Source organism: Fimicolochytrium jonesii, assembly GCF_025526975.1.
Source record: "Fimicolochytrium jonesii strain JEL569 chromosome Unknown EV422scaffold_43, whole genome shotgun sequence".
Taxonomy (NCBI): Eukaryota; Fungi; Chytridiomycota; class Chytridiomycetes; order Spizellomycetales; family Powellomycetaceae; genus Fimicolochytrium; species Fimicolochytrium jonesii.
Window position 1 is genome coordinate 17,105 of NW_026515710.1, and position 24,873 is coordinate 41,977.

General features: G+C 54.3%; 10 protein-coding genes across 10 annotated transcripts; 7 read left to right on the forward strand and 3 right to left on the reverse strand.

Annotated features, from left to right (window-relative positions):
* Nucleotides 1-1,102: 1,102 nt before the first annotated feature.
* EV422DRAFT_572256 (nucleotide-diphospho-sugar transferase) lies at nucleotides 1,103-2,366 on the forward strand (the record flags this gene model as incomplete). The annotated part of the gene is made up of 2 exons (XM_053073093.1): nucleotides 1,103-1,231; nucleotides 1,413-2,366. 2 exons carry the CDS (start codon nucleotides 1,103-1,105, stop codon nucleotides 2,364-2,366), a joined length of 1,083 nt encoding a protein of 360 aa, XP_052920879.1.
* A 1,040-nt stretch (nucleotides 2,367-3,406) lies between these two features.
* EV422DRAFT_501850 (transcription factor BTF3) lies at nucleotides 3,407-3,935 on the forward strand (the record flags this gene model as incomplete). The annotated part of the gene is made up of 2 exons (XM_053068227.1): nucleotides 3,407-3,626; nucleotides 3,691-3,935. The coding sequence occupies 2 exons, from the start codon at nucleotides 3,407-3,409 to the stop codon at nucleotides 3,933-3,935; spliced, it is 465 nt and encodes a 154-aa protein (XP_052920880.1).
* Nucleotides 3,936-4,379: 444 nt separating this feature from the next.
* Nucleotides 4,380-5,418, reverse strand: EV422DRAFT_335620 (uncharacterized protein). Its single transcript, XM_053066398.1, has 4 exons — nucleotides 5,318-5,418; nucleotides 5,112-5,246; nucleotides 4,980-5,048; nucleotides 4,380-4,918 (listed from the first exon to the last, which is right to left on the reverse strand). The coding sequence occupies exons 1-4, from the start codon at nucleotides 5,336-5,338 to the stop codon at nucleotides 4,658-4,660; spliced, it is 486 nt and encodes a 161-aa protein (XP_052920881.1). The 5' UTR covers nucleotides 5,339-5,418; the 3' UTR covers nucleotides 4,380-4,657.
* A 317-nt stretch (nucleotides 5,419-5,735) lies between these two features.
* On the forward strand, nucleotides 5,736-10,247 carry EV422DRAFT_547609 (uncharacterized protein). Its single transcript, XM_053071607.1, has 15 exons — nucleotides 5,736-6,136; nucleotides 6,211-6,652; nucleotides 6,712-6,796; nucleotides 6,856-6,879; nucleotides 6,942-7,079; nucleotides 7,154-7,298; nucleotides 7,357-7,865; nucleotides 7,922-7,988; nucleotides 8,048-8,099; nucleotides 8,165-8,342; nucleotides 8,415-8,458; nucleotides 8,514-9,094; nucleotides 9,173-9,337; nucleotides 9,432-9,560; nucleotides 9,630-10,247. The coding sequence occupies exons 1-15, from the start codon at nucleotides 6,003-6,005 to the stop codon at nucleotides 10,111-10,113; spliced, it is 3,177 nt and encodes a 1,058-aa protein (XP_052920882.1). The 5' UTR covers nucleotides 5,736-6,002; the 3' UTR covers nucleotides 10,114-10,247.
* A 477-nt stretch (nucleotides 10,248-10,724) lies between these two features.
* On the reverse strand, nucleotides 10,725-11,746 carry EV422DRAFT_501833 (RmlC-like cupin domain-containing protein; the record flags this gene model as incomplete). The annotated part of the gene is made up of 3 exons (XM_053068225.1): nucleotides 10,725-10,981; nucleotides 11,056-11,254; nucleotides 11,348-11,746. 3 exons carry the CDS (start codon nucleotides 11,744-11,746, stop codon nucleotides 10,725-10,727), a joined length of 855 nt encoding a protein of 284 aa, XP_052920883.1.
* Nucleotides 11,747-12,475: 729 nt separating this feature from the next.
* On the forward strand, nucleotides 12,476-13,678 carry EV422DRAFT_335785 (uncharacterized protein). Its single transcript, XM_053066400.1, has 3 exons — nucleotides 12,476-12,870; nucleotides 13,055-13,176; nucleotides 13,277-13,678. Exons 1-3 carry the CDS (start codon nucleotides 12,783-12,785, stop codon nucleotides 13,577-13,579), a joined length of 513 nt encoding a protein of 170 aa, XP_052920884.1. The 5' UTR covers nucleotides 12,476-12,782; the 3' UTR covers nucleotides 13,580-13,678.
* A 657-nt stretch (nucleotides 13,679-14,335) lies between these two features.
* EV422DRAFT_335765 (uncharacterized protein) lies at nucleotides 14,336-17,114 on the reverse strand. Its single transcript, XM_053066399.1, has 7 exons — nucleotides 16,246-17,114; nucleotides 15,853-16,074; nucleotides 15,543-15,779; nucleotides 15,448-15,479; nucleotides 15,263-15,372; nucleotides 14,977-15,194; nucleotides 14,336-14,904 (listed from the first exon to the last, which is right to left on the reverse strand). Exons 1-7 carry the CDS (start codon nucleotides 16,948-16,950, stop codon nucleotides 14,599-14,601), a joined length of 1,830 nt encoding a protein of 609 aa, XP_052920885.1. The 5' UTR covers nucleotides 16,951-17,114; the 3' UTR covers nucleotides 14,336-14,598.
* A 3,554-nt stretch (nucleotides 17,115-20,668) lies between these two features.
* EV422DRAFT_335921 (uncharacterized protein) lies at nucleotides 20,669-21,631 on the forward strand. The gene has a single exon (XM_053066404.1). It carries the CDS (start codon nucleotides 20,931-20,933, stop codon nucleotides 21,546-21,548), a length of 618 nt encoding a protein of 205 aa, XP_052920886.1. The 5' UTR covers nucleotides 20,669-20,930; the 3' UTR covers nucleotides 21,549-21,631.
* EV422DRAFT_335922 (uncharacterized protein) lies at nucleotides 21,632-22,848 on the forward strand. The gene has a single exon (XM_053066405.1). It carries the CDS (start codon nucleotides 21,714-21,716, stop codon nucleotides 22,539-22,541), a length of 828 nt encoding a protein of 275 aa, XP_052920887.1. The 5' UTR covers nucleotides 21,632-21,713; the 3' UTR covers nucleotides 22,542-22,848.
* Nucleotides 22,848-23,779, forward strand: EV422DRAFT_335859 (uncharacterized protein). Its single transcript, XM_053066402.1, has one exon. It carries the CDS (start codon nucleotides 23,155-23,157, stop codon nucleotides 23,728-23,730), a length of 576 nt encoding a protein of 191 aa, XP_052920888.1. The 5' UTR covers nucleotides 22,848-23,154; the 3' UTR covers nucleotides 23,731-23,779.
* The last annotated feature ends 1,094 nt before the right edge of the window (nucleotides 23,780-24,873 follow it).

Consider the following 24,873-nt stretch of genomic DNA (forward strand, 5'->3'; position numbering starts at 1 on the left):
CGGTATTTCAAACGAGACGCTCTGTGAGACTCTGCTTTTATCTTATCTGCTCTTCATATTTCGAGATCGATGCATGTGAACGTTCTTCTCACTCCTGCTGCACGCAGCCATATCTGTCGGATTCTGTCCTACTCCTGTGTGCGAGAATCGTCCCGACCGATTTTCTGTTCTCCTGCATCCTGCATCCTCCGGACCCAACTTTTCCAAAAGCCATCGATTCTCGTAACGCGAAACATGATGTCAGAATGAGCCACGCAAGCGCGTATATAGCCTTAAGACAGCCATTGTGCAGATCGTACGCCGCTCTCCGACTTACCCAAGTGTGCTGCGTTGAAAGTGCGTTCCCCAGTAGGGTGCGCTCCCGTGTGGGTGACCCGCTATCAACGTAAAAGCAAGATCTCAGAACCACAGGAAACCGCACACGAAGCACGACCATGGATAAGCTTGCCGCATATGGCATACCATGTATGCAATGCTGCTCGTGCCACGATAACTTGAATTTGAACTCCGACAACCGATCTCGACGACCACCGTGAATGTTACGCCGCGCTTTGGCGCAGCTCGCATATATTTTTATCGCAGTTGTTCACAGTCGACCCAATTGTGCCGAGTCTTCGGTGCTGCCCTTGATCTTCGGCGCCGTATCCCGAATCACATCCAGAATCTCGGGAAATGATATTGTCCTGTTAACACTACTAATATGACGCAGGTACGGAGCCCTTAACAGGGGTGCGGGATTGCCGCATTTAGAAGGAGAGGCTTGGACCGCCACCTTTTTTGGGGTTTCATCGTCAGAAAACGTTTCTTGATGTTCCAAGTTTGGGTATCGGCCGCGTTGAGGCGAGCCGTCAAAGGACGCGCAATTACTGGATCCGAAGCAGCGGCTTGGGGCAAGCCGTATGGGCAGCACATGCATACGCAACAGCGGCCGCTCACAAGCGCGTTGCGCTCCTCCTCTGAAGAACCGACTGCGGAGGGTTTTCGTATAAAAACACCTAGCGAGGTTGCCCCCTCCCCATTTGTTCTTTGACCTCTGCCTCACAACAGCTCCCAAACCAAACAACAACCACTCCTCTTCTCGTTCATACCCCCAACAACAAACATGAAGGCTCTCATTCTCGTCGGTGGCTTCGGTACCCGTCTCCGCCCTTTGACCTTCTCCAAGCCCAAGCCTCTCGTTGACTTTGCGAACAGGCCAATGATCATGCACCAAATCGAGGCTCTTGCCAAGGTATGTATGCGGTGCTCTCATGGTGACGGTGAATTGTGGTAGTTCCCAGGCGGCGGGAGGCCACGTGCCAGCTCGGCAGCCGGATGTTCGAGATGGCATTCCCAGTTCGCATACCGTTTTCCCACGAACCTTTCTGAAGCTTAAACTTTACTAACGAATGATTCTTCCTCTTATTCAATAGGTTGGAGTTAAGGAGATTGTCCTGGCCGTCAACTACCAGCCCAAGACTATGGTGGACGCCATGCACGAGGTCGAGGAGCTGTACAAGGTCAAGATTCACTTCTCGATCGAATCGGAACCGCTCGGCACGGCCGGTCCCCTTGCCCTTGCCCGCGACATCCTCGCCAAGGACGACTCCCCATTCTTCGTTCTCAACTCCGATGTCATTTGCGAGTTCCCCTTCGAAGAGCTCCTCAACTTCCACAAGGAGCACGGTTGTGAAGGAACTCTCATGACCACCCCGGTGGAGGACCCTACAAAGTACGGTGTCATCGTGCAGAAGGAGGGATCATGCGCCATCGACCGTTTCGTCGAGAAGCCAAAGGAATTCGTCGGCAACCAGATCAACGCCGGTATCTACATCTTCAACCCCAAGATGCTCGACCGCATCGAGCCCAAGCCAACCTCCATCGAGAAGGACGTCTTCCCCTTCATGGCCAAGGCTGGTCAGCTCCACGCTATGCCATTGGCAGGATTCTGGGCTGACGTCGGTCAACCCAAGGACTTCCTGTCCGGTACCGCACTATACCTGGAGTCCCTCCACCACCACCAACCGGACGCACTGAAGAAGGCTGAGGATATCGTCGGTCACGTCATGGCCCACCCTTCCGCCAAGATCGGAAAGAACTGCAAGATCGGTCCCAACGTTGTTCTTGGCCCCAACACTGTCATCGGTGACGGTGTGCGCATCTCCAACGCCGTCATCATGGACGGTTCTTCCGTGAGAGACAACGCATGCGTTCACGATTCGATTATCGGATGGGCATCGTCGGTCGGCCGATGGGGTCGTCTCGAGAACATCACCGTTCTGGGAGAGGACGTCCACGTTGCTGACGAAGTGTTCGTAAATGGAGGCTGCGTCCTCCCCCACAAGAGCGTTGGTGCCAACATTCTTGAGCCAAGAATCGTTATGTAGACGGTTCTCTATCCCCTCCCCTCGTGACTCTCTCCACGTCGGATTCTTGTACATTTCCTTTGATTAGTTTTTAGACAGACTTTCTCATATCGAGCCTGGACACTGCGCTAGAGCTCGGCGTATTCCCCTTTACCCTTATCATTTATTTTGGCAATGAAGCTATTTAATCCCAATCTCGGATTGACTCCTCTCAGAATACGATGAACGTTTGCGCTGAGCTGCATGAATTCTTTGGATTACTTCTCTGGACATTTGGACTCAAAGAAGCTATGCCAGGTGGCAGCCGTACGGATCGCATTTATTATAAATCACGTGATTTTGCTCTATCAGGATTGTGGGCATATCGACCGTCCATGACGATTTTTTTCGCTTACCTCATCCTGCCGTGAGCAATTGTGACAGGGCTTCGGGGAGCGGCCTGAAGAAGAGAGGCGACGAACAAACCACAAGCAATCTCCCCCTTCGCAACCCAACCCTTTTCTCGTGTGTGCGCATCCTTTTTGGTGCAGGTGAGTAATTCGCTTTTCGATTGACATTGAGAGTGAGCCTTGATCATAGACGCCGGGGGTTGCGCTTCAATGTGGAGTGATTGAGCGGGAGATCAAGCGAGCGACTCGAATCAGCGGACGTTAGGTTTCTAGCCAACGCTGCAGGAGGGAATAAAGAGAGCGAGCATGGGTTCCTGGTCATATATACGGGTCGAGCGAGGAGTGAGCAGGGACTCAAGATCACAAGGAGCGTCGAGATCCTACGGTCTGTGGTTTCGGAGAGCGCTATTGTTCCTGATCTTCACATGCGGGAGCTTCGCGAGTGGAAGACGATCTGTTATCGACAAGTCTAGGAGGAGGACATGCGCACGGCGAAGTGGAAGAGTGAAGCTGGGGAATGGGCGAAACAAAACTCGCCTAGTATCAGGCAGGATATCGAACGATTACCAGCGGATATGAAGGGGAAAGAAACCTGGAAACTGAGGGATAGGAATAACCGACGTTGCCATCTTTCTAGACAGTTCCGACCTTCTCCCACACATACCCACAAATATGAACGCAGAAAAGCTTGCCAAGCTCCAAGCTTCCGTCCGTATCGGAGGAAAGGGCACCCCAAGGCGGAAGGTCAAGAAGGTCCAAAAGACCTCTGGCACCGACGACAAGAAGCTGCAATCTCAGTTGAAGAAGTTGAACGTTCAGCCCATCAGCGGTATTGAGGAGGTCAACATGTTCAAGACCGACGGATCTGTCATTCACTTTGCTGCCCCCAAGGGTAAGTCTTTCTTTCCACTTGAGCATCATGGATGCCTTCGCTCACATTTTCCCACTCTTGGTAGTCCACGCTTCCATCGCTGCCAACACCTTCGTCATCTACGGCGCCGGCGAGAACAAGGAGCTCACCGAGCTCGTTCCCGGTATCCTGAACCAATTAGGCCCCGACTCGCTCAACAGTCTGCGTAAGCTCGCCGAGAGCTACCAAGCCGCCCACGCCCACTCCCACGGTGCCGTTAAGGACGCCGCTGGCGATGACGACGTCCCTGAGCTTGTTGAGTCCTTCGACCAGGAGGAGACAAAGGCTTAAAGAAAATATATTTCCGTTCATTTGACAAGCCCATTCCCTTGTTCGACTCGCCGGTGCTGCATGGAAGAAGCCGTTCAGACGACCCATATCTAGCATATCTCGGAGAGGCAAATAAATAGTTTACCTCTGCCTTACTCGCGAATCGAATGCCCCTTCTCGCGAGTGATTTTTGTTTCGGGTTACTCACTGGCTTAGCTCCGTTAGGCTTGTGTATGAGGGGGATCTGCCTGCGGACGATTTCGGGCACTGCTATTGTCACATATGTGTATAGAAAACATTTCCAAATTCCATCATCAGCACTAATGTTTCCGGCTCGACTATGTTTTTGCGGGATGTCTGGAATTCCACCGAATGACAGCAGGTCACGTGATGGTCTCGCTGTCGAATTTTTCGGGCGGCCACTATCAACGCTTGAAGGCTCATCTTACCAATTCATTTCAGTACCTCATGTTAGGCTAAGAACTACAAAAGTGGGCCTATATAGTAGAAAAGCCTACGTGTAGCCATTATAGGCATATTGCGCTACTGCGAACGCTTCCTCCGCCAGGTATTCGCTCCCGTTTTCGTTTCCCCAAAAAAAGAAATGCTCCTGTTCGTTCCTTTTGCACGTTTCTGTACGCCTTCTCGCCAGGCTCGCTTTTCTTCATGATACTTGTGGCGATCGCTGAGGTTCATTTGGGCACGATCGCTGAATTCAACGTAAGCTCCTTCCAGGCTAATCCTCATTCCTCCTTCACCCTCCCTGACGTTCTCTCTCTGCTTTGCACAATGCCCTGAAAATGAGTGCGACATTTGCTGGGGTCACGGCCAGGGACCTGTTCAGCGACCTTTATCCATTGTTGAGTACCCATACTGAGAATAGCGCGGAGAAGTTTCCTTTCTTCCTCGGCCGTCCATTTATTGTAGGCTCGTTTATCGCGCTTGGGGTCGGCGAGGTCGGCGTCCATCTCTCTCTTCATCGCTTTCTTCATTGATTTGTGTTTCTATGAGGGATTGAGGGTTAGGGGATTGGACCCTGCTCGAAAGGACCAAAGTACTCCTTGCCTTCATCTCCTGCTTCCTCTCGACATACTCCTCATCGCCACTATCCTCCCGTCGTGGCCGTCGCTTCGTCTACCAGAAGATCGGTAACGAAAATGTGCTCTGCGAACTATACCAGTCTACAGAACCATATACCTTAACTTCTTTCTCCACCTTCACATGCGCCTCCCGCTCTTCATCCTGTTCAACTTCGTCATCGGCTTCCGGGTGTTCTTCCTCTTGCGTATGGTTCTCGTGAAGACCACCGTCTTCGGGCGGGGTTTCCTCGATCTGTTATGGGATTTCGAACTCTGGAGACCCCAAAGGCTGTTACGAGTCCGAATTGCGGTTGGGTTAGTTACCTTCATGTTTCCAGCGAGCATAAACGTTTCTTTGGCAAGGCTACGCCTATGCGGAGTTGAAAGCTTTATGTGGCTGATGCAGATGCAGCTTACGAAGGTTGGAAAAGTTGCAGAAGATGGTAAAATTAGGGCGGGAGACGTCTCTCAGGTCTCTCCACAACCGAGCCTTGGATGTCTTCACGCGCTGTCAATTTCCCATTGTCCTGCCGTCAATGTGTTTAGGCGTTTTACCGTATGTCAGGGCTTCTGGAAGACTTCGACGAATCCGCCGGATGCACCATGCGCCGCCTTGCGTCCCGAAGCCCGGAATGCCTCATTGACCTTGAATTGGAGAGTCAGAATAGATTTCACTTCCTATTAAGGGTTGTCCTGCCGTCAATGTGCTTTAGGCGTTTTATGTGTCAGGGCTTCTGGAAGACTCCGACGGGTCCGCCGGATGCACGATGCGCCGCCTTGCGTCCCGAAGCCCCGAATGCCTCATTGACCCTGAGTCGGAGAGTCAGAATAGATTTCACTTTCTATAAAGGGTTAACCGGAACTGCTTGTCCCATCACAATTTTTGATCCCTCAAAGGGTTGAGCGGAAGTGCCTGTCGCACCACAATTTCGCTTGCTTGGTGAAGGTCGTTTTGAGCATTTTGCGAAGCGTAGGCGAAACTTAACGCCTCCGTGGACAGCAACACACCATGCGGGACTTCACGCATCTGCTCAGCTTGTTAGTACTTGCATCATTTCCGCAATGGATATCAGGAACGTGCATGAACCGGTCGCCGAATACTGCGGTGGTTAAACTGACAGCGCCGTACGGATATCTCTGGACGTAGGTTACGCATCGTCTTGCGATTTCCAGGTCTTGCATGCAAACTGACTTAAAGACATCCCTTTTGCGAGCAGTCATGACGAGGCGGGGGAGTATGCCTCACTGTCTTCGTGCTCTGTGCTGATAGAGCCAGTAGATCCTTCGGGAGCCCCAGTGACGAGCATCCACTTCGACTTCTTTGAGGTGGAAACCGAGGGATGCTGCGACTTCGCTACCGTCTACTCTGGAGACACAGCGACAAAAGCAAAAGAGGCGCTGGTCTTTAGCGGGACCGAGTCGGTGTCTGTGACAGTCCACGACAGCAAAGCGCGATTCTACTTCAACAGCGATGGGACCGTTAATCGCGATGGGATCGCCGGATTCTACTACATCAACGGGAATGAACCTGATGCGTCGGTGAAAGCGACACTGAGGTGCCCTTTCGATTGCTATGGGCGGGGAAGCTGCGTTAATGGACGTTGCGTTTGCGATAGAGGATACACGGGCGGACTATGCAAGAACGACGACTTGGTTGTGGTATGAATCTGTGTATTGCCTTTCATGTGGTAACTCGATTCTGATCCTGTTCGGTGCAGTTGTACCAAACCTACGACGCCTGCCAGGGGCCGAAGTGGGATGCAAACTGGGATCGTTCTTCAACTGTGACCCCGTGCGATTTCGGTAAGCTGTTACGCTATCCCAGTCGCTGCACGAACTGAATATTGACTTTGAGTCCACAGCTGGCACGCCCGATGCATGGAAAGGTACGTCGCACCCAAGAGCTAGTGACCCATCATGTGGCGACTTATCTAGATGACTTGATCAGGACTAATCTGCGACTCTGGGAGAGTCAGACGAATGGAAATGAGCAATATGGGTTTGAACTGCACTGGAGTAGGGCTGCCGGCTAGTCCGCTACCACGATACCTCGATTACGCCGACTTTTCAAACAATGAGCTTACAGGTAAGTGGTCTGGTTCCTATCCGCTTGTGAAAAAGAGTGCGGACTGGTATCACTTACAACCTGATTTCGGAAAGGCATTATCAATGCCAGCTTCTGGACGGCATGGTACATCACACAAATCCGAATAGACAATGCAAAAATCGAGGGTCCCATTGCCGAGTCGGTTGGGGGAGCCCCGAATCTCAATCTCCTGACGATGTCAAACAACCGACTGACCGGGTACGTCAGGTGCCTATCCGACTTTGAACAAAACGGCAGAAATCTAACGGCCTCACAGAGCGCTCCCTCAGACACTTGTTCGTCTCGCCCATCTGGAAGAGTTCAATGTTGAGAACAACTTGCTCTCGGGATACGTACCGAGCGGTCTTTCAGCCCTACCACATGGACGATTTCTCTTGGCAGGCAACAACTTCTTCTGCCCGGTACCTAACATCCCGCAAATCGAAACGTCATCCTGCCACAATGTCACTCTGGAATCTGTGCATCCCACAGCTGCACTCACGACCAGCTCTCTAGTCGTTCAGATCACTGGAGCGGGGTTCCTGCAGAATCTCGACACGACGCAATGTGTGTTTGGAAACACTGTGTCGCCGCGGACGACGGTGATCAATGGCACTCAAATCGAGTGTTCTGTGCCGCCGCAGACCGCCGGACGTACAACACTGCAACTGCAAGCGTTTGGAGCGCCGGCGTCTTTGAATACATTGCAGTTTGAGATAGAGCAGGACTGTTCACCTGGAACGTACTTGGATGCCACGAATAGAACGTTGTGTCTGGTTTGTCCAGGTGAGTTTGACGAGAGAGCGTAATCTGGCTTGCTCCGTACTGACGTGAATAATCAGATGGTGCAATATGTCCGGGTGGTGGGCAGCAACCATATCCGCAGTATGGATATCATCAGGCCATTAAGTAAGTGCGAAATGTGTCCATGGGTGCAGTTCCGATCATTAACAAGCGCAATTTGGCAGGGCCATGGTCTTCTTGCCATGCTTCACTCCCGGCGCCTGTCCACAACAGCCGGTAAGCCCCTGGTTCTGCCCCTAGTTCGGTACTGAACAGTCTCACATGGAAGATGTATTTTTCAGGACGGAGCTTGTAAAGAGGGTTTCACCGGGTCGCGGTGCAGCGAATGTCTTCCCGGCCTTCATCTTGTTGGCGAGGAGTGTATTGCGTGTTCGGCGTCGGATAAAGCACGACCGGCTGCTATTGTGACGCTATGCCTGGTAGCGTTGTGTGTGCTCGGGATCTATCTGGCGATCATGCGTAAGATGACATGGGAGTTGCTGAACTCGTATCCGAGGCAAAATTATATTGTCTCACACCTCATTTTCGCAGCACTGAACTACACGTCAAGCAATTTGCTACTGATGTTTGTGCAGGTGAGCGTCTCGTTGCAAGCTTAGTGGCAGTGCAAATGCTGACGAGTGAACATAGGTGCTAGGAGTAGTCATCTTCAAAATACCATTGAAATGGGACGCCTTATTCGACAACTTGCGCATAGGCTTCGGATCGTTTAACATCAACTTTGAAAACGTGGGCGTTTCCTGCGCCCTCGGGACAGACTACGACGGATGGATCTCCGTCGTTCTGTTCCTACCGATGATCATAGCATCCGTGCTGGCTGCGATGTGTCTCGGATGGGCTCTCTGGCGTGCGCTCGTGAAAAAGAGCAAACCGCTGGGCGAGGCGTTACGACGGGCGGCGGAAGTCACTTCCAACGGATCACTTGCATTGCTGGTTATTGGGCATATCCCTTTAGCAGAGCAGTTTGTGGGAGTGTTCGAGTGTGCGACGGACGTTGATCGGTCCTATGTGCTGAACCATCCGGAGGTGACGTGCTATACGGATGCGTACGAGCAGATTAGGAAGAAAGCGGTATGGGGATGCGTCTTGTATGCTGCAGGGATCCCTGTTGTGCTGTGTGTTTTGTGCGCGTACAATCGTAGACAGTCGGACAAGGCGACGGTGGTACACCGGATGGGTGTGTTGTTCGAACTGCATCGGAACGAATGCTGGTACGTCGAGTATCGTGTTGACATGCAAACCAGGGCTGTTTCCCATTACTGACGCTACATTCTCTCCAATGATGATAGGTGGTTCGAGGCGTACCGGTGCATCTACAACCTCGTCCTGCTACTGTGTCCTGTGATGTTGACGGACTACCCGTTGCTCATCACAGCGGTTGTCTTGTTGATATTGAATGTGGATCGATTGCTGGTGCGGATATTCACCCCGTACCGATTTCCGCACACCAACAGGTGAGTATTGCCTTACCGTGGGCCAACGGGCAACAGATATTCGTCCTCTTCCTGGCATTGAATCTGATGAAACATCTTGTCTCCACGTTCAAAGAATCTACGGCCTTGTGGTCGAAGCATGGAATGGAATGTGTTTCGCGGGAATAATGTTCTCTACCGAAGCACTGACCGACCCTCAAAGAAGCGCACTGGCTGGATTCATGATTGCATGGATGGTCGTCATGTATGCGTTGCCCACACGAAGCGATGTATATTCCCCATTTGCCTCAGCTAACATCTCACTCCGACGTAGGTTCGTCGTGCTGGGCCACAGCCTGCTCTTCGAATGGCAGCTCCTCCAATGGGCCCGCCTCACCCGGCTGCCCCTGATAGGCCGCTTCTTCAAATCGAAGGGGTACATGTACCTCTTTCCCTACCATCTCAACAAAGAGGGACGACGACTCGTCCGGGAGCTCGAGAAGCTGCCCGTCTCAACCGACGAGAATGACCCGTACCCTCTGATCCATTTCGAGGCGATACATGCGACGACGTCCGGGTCGGGTCTGCCGACGCTTCCGCGCGAGAAGGCGGCTCAGAAGGGGATGCCGAATGGGATCCGCGTACCGAATGGGACCGATGGGGATGAGGAGGCGGGGCTTGGGAAACAGGGGAAGGAGGTGAAAGAGGTGAAAAAGGTGAAAGAGGCAGGGGCGTCGCTTGTACTCCGAACCGTCGAGGTAGAACCGCCTATGAGGAGGAAGTTGATGGGTTCGGAGCTCTCACATGGCAAACTATAATTGGACGGTTTTTTGTTGAGGATGGGATGTACTTATTAATGCCAAAATCTGAATCCAAGCACACTGGCATTTTGGATGGTGGGAGCAGCACAATGCACCTGGACTGCAGACGGCAGAAGGCATTGCCAGCGCATACTTTGGGATAGATTTGGGCAGCAACGGCATGCAGGAAAAACCTCCGACTCGGTCATCTGGACAACGAATCAACGTCCATTTATTTCCCAATCTTCGAACTCGAGGCCCACAACCTTCCCTTTCTCTGCCTCCCTACATTAAATGTCCAGACTGTAAGCTAATGTCTCGTAACAAGCAGTGATGGGAAACGGAAGGCCTCTCACGAATGCGCGGAAGTGATGCTTACGTCAGCAGCAGTCGATTTGTAATTACATCTACGAGAGGCCACAAGGCTGAAGCCTCAAAAGCCTGGACACCTCTTCTTCGTCCGCTTGGGTAAGAAACATAATAGAGTATCTCTGGAAACCCTCCTCCTCAGGAAAAGCAAGTCCATATATTCATTATTGTGGGGGACAAGATCAACGGGTATATTGCACAATCGCACAAGAAGAAGAACGTCTCCAGGCAAAGCAGAACAAAAAAGTCAAAAGGGTGTCTTACGGAGCAACCCCACCGGCCGCCGCAACCCCGCCAGCCTGCTCAACACAGCAAACCCCCTCGTCCCCACCCACCGCCGCCGCCACACCATTTCTTTTCGAGAAATCCCGAAAGAACACACACTTCCCCGACGCGCGCGACGCCCCCGTCCGCTCACAGTACGTCTTGCAGATCTCGATGGGTGGGGTGTACAGATGCAGCGAGATGGCGGGACGGGTTGTTGAGGAGTTGGCGACGCGGTGCAGGCCTATCTTGTCTATCACATCAAACAATGGGCAAAAAAAATCAGCTACTTTCCAAGGTAAGAAATGGATGATGAAAGACGCTTACCACTGATATAAGCCACGCTATTCTTCTCGAGTCTCGTCGTCTTCTTCAACCGCAACCCGTCGTCTGCTTCGTTCTCGCCGTCCTCGTTCCCGCTATCGACGCGGGAGTCGTCGTCGCTGTGGTGAGGTTTGGGGAAATCGTACTGGGTCTCGGTGAGCGAGCCTTCGAGGACTTTCATGATGCAGTGCGAGTTGGGGTGCTGGGACGAGGAAGAAGAGAGAACAGAGAACAGAGAACGTGGGTTGGAGTCACATCAACGAATCGGGGGAATAGCCCAACGACAAACACATACATCATGAATGGGACTGCCCCTCCCGGGCGTCCAACACAGCACGATCAGATTGAAAAAACCATTCCCATCATCCACCAAATTGCGCGTATACGGCTTCGAGTAATCAAAGTGCGCGAACGGGAGGTATTCGGCGGCGGAGGAGGAGTAAGTCTCCATCAGGTTGCGGACGCGCTCGACGGAGACTTGGGAGGAGGAAAGGCCGCCGTGTTCGAGTTCTTTGTGGAGTTGGGTGATCAGGGTGTCGAGGGTGAGAGGAGGGGTGAGGTTGCGGGGGAGGGTGGGTGATGAAGGGTGGGTGGCGGATTGTTTTGGGGTAGGCGCCGGGGAGCAGGAGAGGGCTGGGAGGGCGGAGGCGAGCTTGTGAGGAGCTAAGGTTGGGAACGGGGTGACTGTCGTCATGATTTGGTTAAGGACGGTGGATGGCAGGTTGGTGCGATGTGGGCAGGAGAGGACACGGCGACGATGAGATCGAGCGGCGATGGAAGAGAGCGCGAGAGGAATCAAGCGGCGTAAAGCTGTTACGGCAGCTGCTTGCAGGCGAAGGTTGGTTGACGTGGGTTAGGATGCGATTGCGGGACAACACCAGCGATTATGAATGCAGGTAAGGATGCTTGAAGGGAATCGATATCGACGGTCAAGGAATTGAGCAGAAGAACAGAGTGATATGCCAGTGGATGAGAGAGCTGTGGTTGAATATGTTGCAAGATGGTATGGACGGGAGGAGCGAGGCGCTGATAGTGCCCGCTTTGTCATATATAGTCTTGACCTTGATATATCGCCGAGGGCTCTAGGGAGGGATAGACGAGCTTCATTTCCATAGGTGATACGGCCCGGTCGGGGAGAGGCCACCTTCGCCCCCTCCCAAAACACACGGCCCATCAGCGGGCGCATAACCACTTGACCTTCCTCACAATATCCAACCTTCCATGCACCATAACGCTATAATGGGGGCCAATCAGCTTATCAGCAGACCGGCTGGGACATATCGTCAGTGAGGCCCGAAATGGCGGGCGCAGTTCCCGCTGTCTCCGAGGGGAGGTCCTGGATTACGGGAGCCGGGTTGAAAAAGCGCCGGGCAAAAATAGCGCAAAGTGGGGTCGCGCCGGGGGTCAGCCGCGCGTTTGTGGGGTAAGTTGTGGGGTAATTACAGGCACTTTTTAAATTTCATCAGCTTTCTTCGGGCCATTGTTGCCGGTGAGGAACCCCCCGCATGACGTGCGCTTTTGTTTCCAAGATCCCACCCATGATCTTTGCGCGGCGGGGGTGCATGAGGGGGGGTTGGCGGCACGTTCTTCTTCTTTCGTTCATTTTTTTTTTCGTTTGAAGCCCCGCCCCGCGCCCCCCCCGGTTTTCCGGCATCGGGTCCGAGGATCCCACCCTCGTCAACCCCCACGCTCAGTTTCAACCCGAATCTGCTGCTGCCGTCGGTTCTGTTATGGTATCCTCTTTGCTCTCTCGGCGTAACAGTGCAGCAGCGAACCCTTCCGCAATCGGCCTCTTCGCACTTGGAGCCGCATACACAAGTAAGTGGTCCGCCGTCTGCCACAGTCCCCCATGGGGGGGGGGGGGGGTGGTGCCCACATCTGGGCCACCGTTTGAAGGGCACGAAATTGCAACCCGTTTTTGGGCCTCAGCGTGATTGCATCAGCCGCCCCCGAGCCGTTGTGAGTCATGGCGCCAATCTGATCTACCCCACACTCCATTTAGATCTACCCCACACTTTGTGTCACGCGGCAATTTGGCTGGCCAATCGCGTGCGCGGATGGAAGTTTGGAACCGACTTGAAAAAAAAAGGAAACGAGCAGTTCGCAACAGGGCAGGGAAGCCAGGTACTGTACGAAGGGCCTTCAGGGCATTGAATCAGCGGGATCCAACGCCGGGGTACGAAACGAACGGTTCCCACAGAACTCTGCTCATAACCCATAGCAGAAGCGGTGGGGAATGACTGCCGGGAGCAGCCAGGGATATAAGCAGCCGGAGCGGTTGTGGTTGCCTTCCGAGAAACCCCATGCCCTCGCGCGGAGGAAGGCAGGTACAATATGCGGGTCGAAGAGGGTGCCAGCTTGTCAGACGTCCTCGTTGGTCGCTTACAGTAAGGTGGTTGCGCTACGGAAATCTGAATGCGTGGGGGGTCTCGCTGGAGTGCGCAGATTGAGGTTGGCCGACGGAGTGCGGGTTGGGGTGGCTTCTGATTCTGTTGCAAAACCCCCCCGCGTCAATTCTGGCTTGTAGCGCACCCCTTCCTCTACCACCTGACACATGTAGTAACGGGAACACCATCCACCCAAAATCACGAGTATGCACAGGACAGAATCTGGGTATCATTTCCATTTCCAACAGCGTGGTAACTACAGGTTGCAACGTATATACAAATGATGCACTAATCGAACGGACTTTTTCATCCGCGACTTTGCCTATGGGACGAAACCCATGACATATCCCAATCAAACATTCAGCCAAACAAGAACCGCCTCCAAGGCTCGCTCCCCCACACCGCCGCGCTATCGGCCAGCCCATTCAAAAACGCCTCGAGTTCGCGCCGGCGTTTTTCGATCGTTTGCGGTGAGAAGCGGCCTGTGGGGGGAAACCATCATAGAACGATGTGTTAGTGCGGATGTTTGGATTGCAAGGACGCCCGGACATTGCGCGAACGAGAAAAAACAAAACGAGGGGGGGGGGGACGTACCGATGATCGTCTTGGGCGGTAACGCCAACGTGCTTTTCTCTTTTGCTTTCACATCCGTCTTGCCCTTACCCTCCCCACCCTCCTTCCCGCCCTCACCCCCAACAACACCCTTCCCCCCCAACACCTCCCGCAGCCGCACAAACTCCCGATACCGCCGCCTCCGCTCCACATTCAACGCCGGCACGGATACTTTATACGTCGTGTACACCGGGAGCCCGATCGCGGAGTAGGCTGTGACCGGGTCTGTGATCGTTATCCTCGGTCGTGTTCCGGTGGTGGGGCTGGTGTCGTTGTTGGTGGAGAGGGAATGGAGGGATGTGGACGTGGAGGACACGGATTGGGTGTCGGAGAGGGCGTCATCATCGTCCTGCGTGGATGTCCTCTCGTCGGCTGGATCGACGGTGGCATCGTCATCCTCGTCGTCCGGGTCAAAGTTCGCGTCGTAGTATTCCCTCGGTAGGGTTTCGGGTAAGGTGATACCCAGAGAGGCGAGGTGGGATGTGAGGTGGGTGTGGAGGGTGGCGCGGTTGGGGATGGCTGTGAATATATACTTTGGGGGAAAATATCACATTCTGGTTAGCATACACCCCCCATCAACATTCATGACAAACACACATACCTCGGACTCCAGCCCCCCCTCTCCCATGGATTTCACAGTAACCCGTATACCCCGTCCATCGCCCAAGACCCAGCTCTTCACCCTGACCCTGCTCACGCCCGTGACGTCCGTCCAACTGATATCAAGCGGGTTCGCAACACTGTTCTCGAAGCGGGGTTGGAAATGGAGGGTGTCGGGCGTGATGATGAGGTCGCCGTACGAGGAGTCGAGGATGGAGGTGGGGTGTGTTAGGATGCATGGTGTTTCGTAGAGCTTGAAGAATGCCACAATTGAGTTAGACAGCCACGTCAGTAGATAAACGACAAACCCGGAGGTATGACATACTTTTTCAACAGGCTTCTCCGCCAACCCCAACGCAACCTCCAACCTCTCCCTCTCTCGTCTCCTTTCCTCCTCCTCCGCCGCTCTGATATCCGCATCGCTAGGCACCCCCTCAAAAAAACGCGACACCATGTCGCCTTGAGCGGCGGAGCGCGCGGCGAAGGCCGGGAAGTGGTGTTTGAGGCCGAGGAGGATGAAGAAATACCAGCCGAATGCTAGTTCTGTGGGGGGGAGGAATATAAAATAAGAGGGTGGGATGAGTATTGAGATTACCAGAAACTGAACGTACCGGCGAGGGAAATGATGAGATGCGGGGGGATCATGGACAGCGCGATGATGGCAAATGCGTAGGTTGCGCCCGCTTTGAGGGTTTTGTCGGGTGCTTTCCAGCTGACCAGACTACACCCCAAAAAAGAGACTATCAGTCATCAACCCAACTCAACGTCTGAATCCACCCCGCGCCCCAAAACCTACTTTTTAAACTTTTCCAACCCCTCACTCGCCGCCTCCAAAAGCCCCAACCCCTCCCGTCCGGTCCCATACAAATCCCCCAAAGCCCTCCACCACGCCGCCGCGCTCGCAGGGGCAGCATGCACCGCAAACCCGATACTCTCCGTCGCGGCGCTCGCGAACCCGGCTGCGGCGCCAAAGGTTGTTGCTGCTTCGGCGGGTTTGGTTTTGGCTGGGGGGTGGAGGAGGGAGGGGAACAGGTTTTGGTGCAGCGCGTAGGTTGTGAGGAGGAGGAGGAGGGGTGAGGCGACGAGCAGATAACTGAGGATGGAGGTGTACCAAGACCAGAAGTAGATCTATGAAGAGAGGGTGTGAGTTTGGCACATGCATCCTAGGATTCTGCAAAACAGATTGTGGCGGAAAACGTACGATAGCGACCCCGCCAGTCTTATAAGGATCCTCCCACCTGGACACGCGAATGACAGCCTCAATACAATCGATATATGGTTCCACCGCGTCCTGGAAGCGTGAGCCGGCCTCGCGCATGTTGCGGATGGAAAGCGATTTGGTGTAGTGCACGGGAGCAGGGACGTAAGGTTCGGTGAAGACGTGCACGAACTCTTTTGTGGAGTCGACTTGTTTGCGCCAAGACTATCATACCATGAACGAATGATCAGTCAGTCATCAACCATCTTCAACCATCCACCATCGACCATCGAACGTCAACCATCAGTCATCGAGCGTCAACCAGTAACACGCACCAACGAACAATACGTGGTGAGGGGAGTATTGCGCGTCTGGCGCAATGTGGTCAGACCTTACCTCAATAACCCCCGATTTAACCTTCCTCAACACCCCCTTCTGCTTATTGACCACATTCTTCGCACTCCAACTCAATCTCTTCCTAAGCCCCATCTTGACCCCATCCTGGTCCCTGTACGGCAGTGGGGGCGGCGGTTCAATGTCCTCCTCAACAATCTTGACCTGCTGCACCACATTCGGAATTGCCGCCGCCGCCGTCGTCGTCGTCGTCATCGTTACACCTGCCGCTGGAGCGGCATCACCCACATCGCTTAGACTAATCTCCGGCGTGAACTTCATCGCCGGGCGATAAGGCAATTTAGGCGATCGTTCGCGCAACAATTCTGATTTCTCACGTAGCAGCTGGGTTTCTTCGGAATTCGAGAGTGCTCGGGCGGGGAGTGATTCAACGGCTTCTACGGGGAGCATGGGGATTTCGTCGGCGGCTGTTGCGGGGAGGGAGAGGGGTGAGATTGGGTCGTGGGATGTGGATGGGGGTAGGCTGGATAGTAGGAGGGGTGTGTGCGTTGATGCGACAACCCCGTTGTCGATCCATGCTGTTGTTGATGTTGTTTCATTGGGAGTTGAGGTTGTTATTGTTACTGTTGTTTGACGTTCTTTTTGGGGGTTGAGGAGGTCAGCCAGAGGGTCGTTCATGGAGTTTGGGTCAGCGTGGTCCAGGTCGTCAAGCAGGGCCAGGTCTGCGGGCGGTGGGAGTTCGGCCATTTCTTTCTGAGGAGTTAGTTCTTTGCCTTGAGCGTTGAGTGTTGAGACGATAGGCGGTTGTTTGTGTGGTCGGGCGAGTCTTATAGGGAGGGTAAGTCAAGAAAGACGAGGGCGACAAAAGGGAGAAATCTCACGGGGGGGTGACGTCAGAAGGCTCCCTCCTCCTGTGACTCGCGGTTTCCCTTCTCAATCCCCCCTCCACCTTGCACAAACCACTAAGGACGCGCGAATCACCACAATCGCGAAGAAGAGATGGGGCTTGTGGATTCAGCTTTGCGTCGAGGAAGCCTTATTCCTACTTGGGTTGTTTTCTAGAGGATAGAAGCCGTTGCTTATCGAATGGAGGTCTATATGGGCAGTCTACAAATGATCCTGGCGAATTACCGAGCATCCGACCTCCCGATGGCGTTTTCGAACGTAACACTGGGGCCCAGAAATGTCTCAATCCACCAAAAGGGCATTGCACCATACGGGCCCCTCAATGTAGTCCTCGAGTCGCAATTCATGGATGGCCTTCGGTGCATGCTGACGAAGTGCAAAGGATTGTGGGATTATGGGACATGACATTTTTTTTCATGGGATTTTCACAGACGGGTGCCACACTGGCCCCTTTTGCTATGAAATACCTTTTTGCCGCATCTGGCCCCGAAAACGATGGTTCGTGGGGTGGTGGAACTGGGTTACTTGACCAGCTCGCCAAAGTTAGCGCTATCCACTACGACAGCCAGTTCTACGAACGCTCCTTCGACAACGGTGCGGCCACTGCCGGATACTGCCGAGAAAGGGACTTGGAAGAGGGAGACTGTTCGCTTTTTTCGATGCACTGGATTGCGTTAGAATGGACACGAGTTCACCGGACATGGGTTGAGGGAGGAGGAGGAGAATGGAGACGAGTTTGGGAATGGAGACGAGCTTGATGTTGGAGATAAAGGAGCTTGCCAGAACGGCGATAATCATTCACTTGTTCCCATGAAGTCGAAGAGAGAACCGCGCATGTCGGTCGATGTACACCCGGAGCGATGTGTTCTGGATGCACTTGCGACTTGCCGATACATCACAGAGGAGCAAACGACAGGACCATCACCGTTCTACGACGCGTTGGTCAAATACATTCGGCGCCAGTATACCGAGCAAAAGTCGTCGCTTCACAAACGTCTAAACGGAGTGAGCCGTAGCCGAACTGATTTTTCCAATGCCGAATTGACAACGTTCACAACCAACTTGCTGTTGCTCCGACCTGTTCAACAGAAACACCTTCGACGGGCGGCGTCTCTCCGACGCCTCCGAGATTTTCGTAGGAGACAAGGCTTCAGCCACTCTTGGTCTACATTTCATGGAGCCGCCGGAAGCGGTTGCAGCAGGTGCCTCGGAAAATCTGATGCCAAGATGTGTGCCAGGAACCGACCTTCAGACCGGGGGCCATTACTCCCCCGCACCCACGGCAACGCTGATATGACTTTGGTCCTAGCGTGATGATTTGATTCAAGGTGCAATCATAGCGGAAACCGAGCAGATCCCCATCCGACCCTTCGCGCCGCGGACCTGGGGTCAAAGTCGTTGAAGACCGGGAACTATCACCTCACTAAGTGGCGCAAGTGGTGCCAAGGCGGCGCGCCCTCCGACACATCAAATCATTGCTCGGCTCAACTTTGGTCTGCCGAGTCATGGTCGATAGGGATGTTTGTCGTCATCTTTCCTTTGCAGAGAAGTCATCTCAAGGGTTTAAGTACCCGTTTCACACAGGAGCGGAGCAGATGCGGGAGTGTTCCGACAAGACGCAAGACACTGGCGCGCAATTGTGGACCCAGACCTTTGTGTGCGGACCCATACGCACGACTTTGATCCGCCATGCTGACGATCACCACCCCGAACCTCGGCCTCTTCCTCTTCCCGCCCGCACTCATGGGATCGCCTCTATGGTGCGGGCGTCCCTACACGAGGACACGAAAGGGTTCATCGCTTGGGCCTCTTTCGAACAAGCCCTGTCTTGCGTCGTCACCTCCGCTAGGATTGTGAGCGCTCTGAACGCTTTTGGAGCGCATCACTCCCCCTGGTTGGCACCGGTGATACCATGGACTTGGATTGTTCGTCGGCTTGGCTCTCTTTACCGCTTCGTGGAGAGGATTGTTGGATCGGGAGTTTCGGACGATGGGTGTCCACTGTCTTTTTCGAAGGCGATGGACGCCTAACAGAGGCACTAACAGAGATCCTTGGGGATAGGCAAGGGGCATTTCGCGGACCGGGTGCTTACGATGCCACAACTATTTGGGCATTGACGAAACTGTGGATCGCCCCGATCTCCATTATCGCCTCAACGACGATGGGTTGGATGGGATGGATGTCTCCCACGGGAATGATATCCCCAACGAGAATGGTGAGGGTAGCATCCCCAGCAAGAGCGGTCAGTGCTCTTTCCGACGCGATAGCAGCATTGGAGGCGAAGGCCACGGACAAGACCCCATGGATAATCCCCTCTTCCATCGGGCCGACGCCCTTGAGATGGATGTATCTTTCGAAAACGACTTTCCAGACACCATACCTGAAGTACAGACACCATACCTGAACGCCTCGTACGGACCACTGGATCTGACCTCCATGCTCAGAGACGTAAACCCCTGTGCAGCGCAACCCTTGAGATCCCTTGGTATTGGAAGCTCGAACCGACCTGAACGAGCTGGTGAAGGAACTTGTGTATTGACGGGGAGCAGGGTGTGGGTTGCCGAAGGGTGGAAGGGGTTGTGACGAAGACTGCAACCTCATACATCGACCGTTCCGTCGTCTCTCTTCGATCCAGGCCAGCCCTTTGCTGTTGACCAATCAAAACGCCAGAGGTAGAATGGGTTGCGAATTGAGCGGCAGCTGAGCTAGCCGAGTCTCGTGAGTTGTGGCTCCTACTCACACTCACATGTCTGATCCCGGAACGCCCTCCCGTCTCATTGGAACGAGTGATGCCCGGCCTCCCCGACGTATGCGCGACAATCTGCGCTTGATGTGCTTTGCGAATGGCCAACACCCTGTGTGCCATTTTTGCCGCCCTATCGAAAGAGATTGCAGCGGCGAGTACCTACCGCGAGACGCCTCACCACATCCGAAGTTGCCAAAATCAGCTTTGAATGCATGCTCACCAACAGCCTCGACGACAACCCCAAATGCCCCGTATGCCGCGAACCAGTCCCATCCCGCTTTCGAGTTGGCGCGTACTCGGCAACGCTGTGGGAAACACTGCGACCGAAGATGGATACCTAGCGTTGAGCCGGCAGCAGCGCAGATGCGCCATCTCGGGAGTCGAGGGAAAAATAGGCCCGCGATCCACCACTCTCCTTTAGCTTTGACCGGTTGGAGGACGGGTCATCTCTAGTCGGCGGCAAGCCAGTGGGTGCATCCCGGGCATATCATCGGCAATATGCGCGTAACTCTGGATGGGTTCCAATGAGCTGCTTGGCGCATAAGCGGTGAGAGGGGAGGGGTTCCTCGTGGCTCGAAACGCTCATCTTCTGACCTGAGAGTGAAAACTGGCAAATTTACACGAACGCCCGTCTGACGAGTTGCTTATTGCCGACCTTCCGGGCATCCGAGGGCTAGACCGGCCAACTTGATGCTCGCTCTTGCGCCTGTTCCCCCCCGACGATTATGCAGTTATGAAGGCAGGCGGGGAGCCACAGCCCGTCCCGAATGTGAGGATGGTTGCAGACGTCGCTGACTTGGTTGACAGATCAAGTCACTGGAGGACGGGTACTGACTGCGCGGAGGAAGCCGATGTTGCCTAGGAGATTGTGTCGTCTGTCGTTGCACAGATCCCGGAAGCTTTCAAGAACCTGTTCCCATGTGTGTCGAGATATGACAGCGAGGAAGACGGTGAAGAGGGTGGGTCCGCGGAGGAAGGGGAAGAGAAGACGACGACCACGGGTCGGCGGAGGAAGGGGAAGACAACGACGGTGGGCAAGTGGAGAACAGCGGCGGCCGCCAAGTGGCGGACAGCGATGGCATGGTCCGCGTGCGATTCACAATCAGCGCAGCCCCTTTCCCGCCGTTTGGTTTGGGCGATGCCGCCGCGGACTATACGTGCCGATAGGCACCAGTTTGAACCTTCGGACTCACATGGCGGAACTGTTGTGCGCGGCTTGGGATGGTTCGCCTCATGGCTTGCCCTCGACCGTGTGGTTATTGACCAGCACAACTCCTGTACAGGTGGCGAGATGTCATTTTTCAAGGACATGGCGCCCAGCGGGTGGGGTTTACGGCCTGCCTGGAAACTAGCGCCCCGGGCTCTGAAGGCGGACACTAGAGATGCGGGTTTCTTTGCTCTTGTTTGCGGGAAGCCATATCTCGATGATCGGACTTGTGTGTATCGTACGGCACTTGCAATCGTTTATGGGTGCCGCACGGTACACACAGTTCTGGCACAATTTCTGTCCCGAGACCTAAGCTGCGCACGATACGCGACGCCAGACATAAGACCCGCGAATTCTGCCGGGTCCCGCAACTGGAGAGGTACTCGACGTATTCTACCTCGCCCAACAGGTATGGCGATACTGCTTCCTCAAGTTGAAGACTCCGTCAGCCGCAACGACAAGATGCATTCGCCGGAGGACAATTAACATTTCATAGCGGAAGCCGCATTCTTGACGACCAAACCCACTTATTTCGTGGGACTCTCCTCGCGATACATCATCGATACCAAGCCGTTCGGGATAACAAACCTCGCGAAGCACCACACGAGGGAAGCGTTCCATCAGTGGAGAATTGAAGTTGTGGGCCGAAATATGGAATCAGAATGGATTTGCTTCGCAGGTCCGTGTGATGCTCTTTATGACGGAATGGGGAGCCTTGAGACCAGTGCTGGACTTGTGGTCGCAGTGGACTTGGTATCCCGATACCGGGCAAGCCTTGGGTGGAGGCTGGCGTCATGGCTGTCACTAGGGACACGCATTGGGTTGCTTTACGCAGATCGTTCGACGGACGAGTGCTGGGAGCGTTCGCCTCTATTTGGCAAGAGGACGCGAGTTTCAGATGGACGTTGTCTCGGAAAAAGATGCAATGGGCAAATTTCGCCGGTGGGCAAAATCAGAACCGCAGGAAAAGTAAATGTACCACCGACTGTTCACCTCCGGCAACGCTACCATGCGGAAGACATTGAATGCAGGGCGCAAGGCATCTCGAAATGCCCCACTCGTGTGACCCACGACAGGATGGAAATGCATCGGCCAACAGGAACGAAAGGGGTCAATATATTGCGCTCCAGGTATTCGCATTTAGATGAGGCGAGGCGTCCGAATATGTGTATGCGCTTGCGTTTGGACAGCGACAATACCGCATCAGTTATGATGGCCAGCCCAGGATGCGGAGATACGGACGGTTCCAGTCAAAGCGGCATTATCCACCTCATGTCTTCTGTGGATAGAACATGCTTACCGGCTGCTGTTGCCTATGCTCGACATGGTGCCATACGCCACAGGTCGCCTTCCCCATTTGAACTGCGCGAAGGGCGAAGTGTCGGGAAACGGCGGAAGGTCGTACTTCGCTGTTCCGCACCAAGTCGCTCAGGCTGTATCGGAACGACATGCCGGAGAGCAATTGAATCCAGACAATGAAGATACATTCGACACCTGATCACTTCGCTTCGCACCCTTCACTTCCGGGTCGACTGGAAGACTGTCGAGACCAGGGCCAGTGATGGTATTGTGAGACGCGCGCCCGTCCGCCCATAAAGCTTGCCGTTCCAAGCATCCTCAACGGTCAGAATCTGGAGCCCGGCCGAGGGACCTTAGACGGCGTTCACTGGGAACCGCTTAGCCTATTGGATCTTTCGGGCAACGCGTTGGGCGCGGTTGCGATGACCTCCTCAACTTGATTGATAACTGCTGGACTGATGCAGGGGAGGACTGGTTGCAGACTCACCCTCCCACCGTAGTCTGACGGGGATTAATGTCCCCGCCCAACATGAAAATTCTGCGAAGGCCAAAACGAAAGGTGCTATGAGAGTCAAAACGCGTCTCGCAGCCCGGGAAGGTCCTCAACCTGGTCCTCAACACTCAACACGCGTCCTCGAGGAACACAAGGCCCCAAATCCGACCAGTCGGTTTCCACGGACGTAGCCCCGCCACAAGGAGGGGACCATACCCGTGTGGTTCTCGTGCGAAAACAACATAAGCCTAACGAGTCGCCGGGGGAGTCCATGTGGGGGGGTCCGTCGGGTTTCTCACCATGGTCCGCCTGCTTTCGGCGTCAATGGAGGCGAGGGAGAAGGTGGATGTTCAGCCCTTGCCACAGGCGCTGTGGAGAGGGGAGCCGAAGTGGCAGGTTCTGGGCGTTTTGGTGCTTTCGTGGGGAGCGGCTGGGCTGGCGGCCGGGGATGGCGAGTGTGTCAGCACCGCGATATGGGGCGGAAGTGCAGATTATCCCTTGAACACCAACATGCGCCCCCCGTTTGCACGCTTCGGGAGTGAACGTGCGGCAGCAAACTCGACGGCGGTCGTTATTGATGAGACGGGTTCACTAATAACTTCATTGCTGAGGAAAGGAAGACACAAGCGCATAGCATACAAGCAACACAATCACCATCATGGCAAACACTCTCGCATTGTGGGAGGCAAAAATCAACCCGGACTCAAGATGACAGAGTCAGCATCACCAGGCTGTTTTGAATTGTGCAAGGCCATCCACACCATCGTCGATAACTCTCTAACAAAGAGGATTATCATAGCATCGGCAACTATTGCGCAAGGAAATGGGGCATCAGGAGGTCCACTTTCCACAACTTGGTCACTCGCGGAAAGGTGATCAAGAGCCTCAGGAAATTCGGGGTACCGAACACAGAGCTGCCCTCGCACGCATCATTGTGCTTGAAGACTGAGAAGCTGGCGAGCAAGCACGGCCTCTCATATGGGCAAGTCTGGGAACGGGTTGTCAAGCACTTCGGCTCGTTGATCGACATTGTGGCCACGCAGATGGGGCGAAGCCTTTCGACAGATGGGGAATGAGCAGACCGGGAATGTCATCGATGTCGATGCGGTTGATGTTGGGGAACCTGGAGACGAACCTGGGGGGTACCTGCGCCTGCTCTCGGCGCACCGCGGCGCCCGATACCCGCGAAGCCGTCGCTGCGAGCACTCTGTAAGATTCGCCGTCGGGCCTTGGATGGGGCGGACCACGCAGAGGCAGGTCGCCACCTGCGTACACTCTACGCCCATCACCGCGCCCGCTACCCAGCACGCGAAGGAACTAGTCGAGAGTCTCAAGTCGGTCGAATCCGACGACATGCAGATCGACGACGATGACGGGGAAACCGAAGGAGGCGACCGCACGAGTTGTCAGGTATAGTCAGGTAAGTGTGTTGTGACCAGGTAAAGTCGCATGCCCGCCGAATATGCACGCGCTGTCGTAATCCTGTCAATATACCCGTTGCTGGATTTTATCCCGTTTGTGGCCCTCTCCCCAACGCTCGCTTCTCTACAACCAAGACATCATCTCTACAACCACATCATCAACCACATCTAGAACCAACACATCATCAACTACTTCTACAACCACATCATCTCTACAATGCCTCGCCGGAAGAGATGAAACTTTGAAAGACGACGACGATGATGACGACCGGCACCCGAAGACTGGGAGGCCCGAAGATGAAGCCACCTCCCCACGGCGAGACGGAAGGCGGCGACCGGACCGAGTCGCTGGATGAAGAAGAGGACCCGCTGGACAGGGACCGGAAGCTATGTATGTACCCGTACAAATCCGCATCTATCCGCGTGGATTCGACCTCACAGCGAAGCCCTAGAGGCTGGGAGGGAGGCCGAAGGGGAGGCTGCAGTAACACCATCCTCGCTGTAACGGCAACAGCAAACAGCGATATTTTACGAAACAAGTCCCCCCCCGGAGGTTGGGGCGCTGAAGGGCCAGAAACGAGATGTTTTGGGTTGTAGA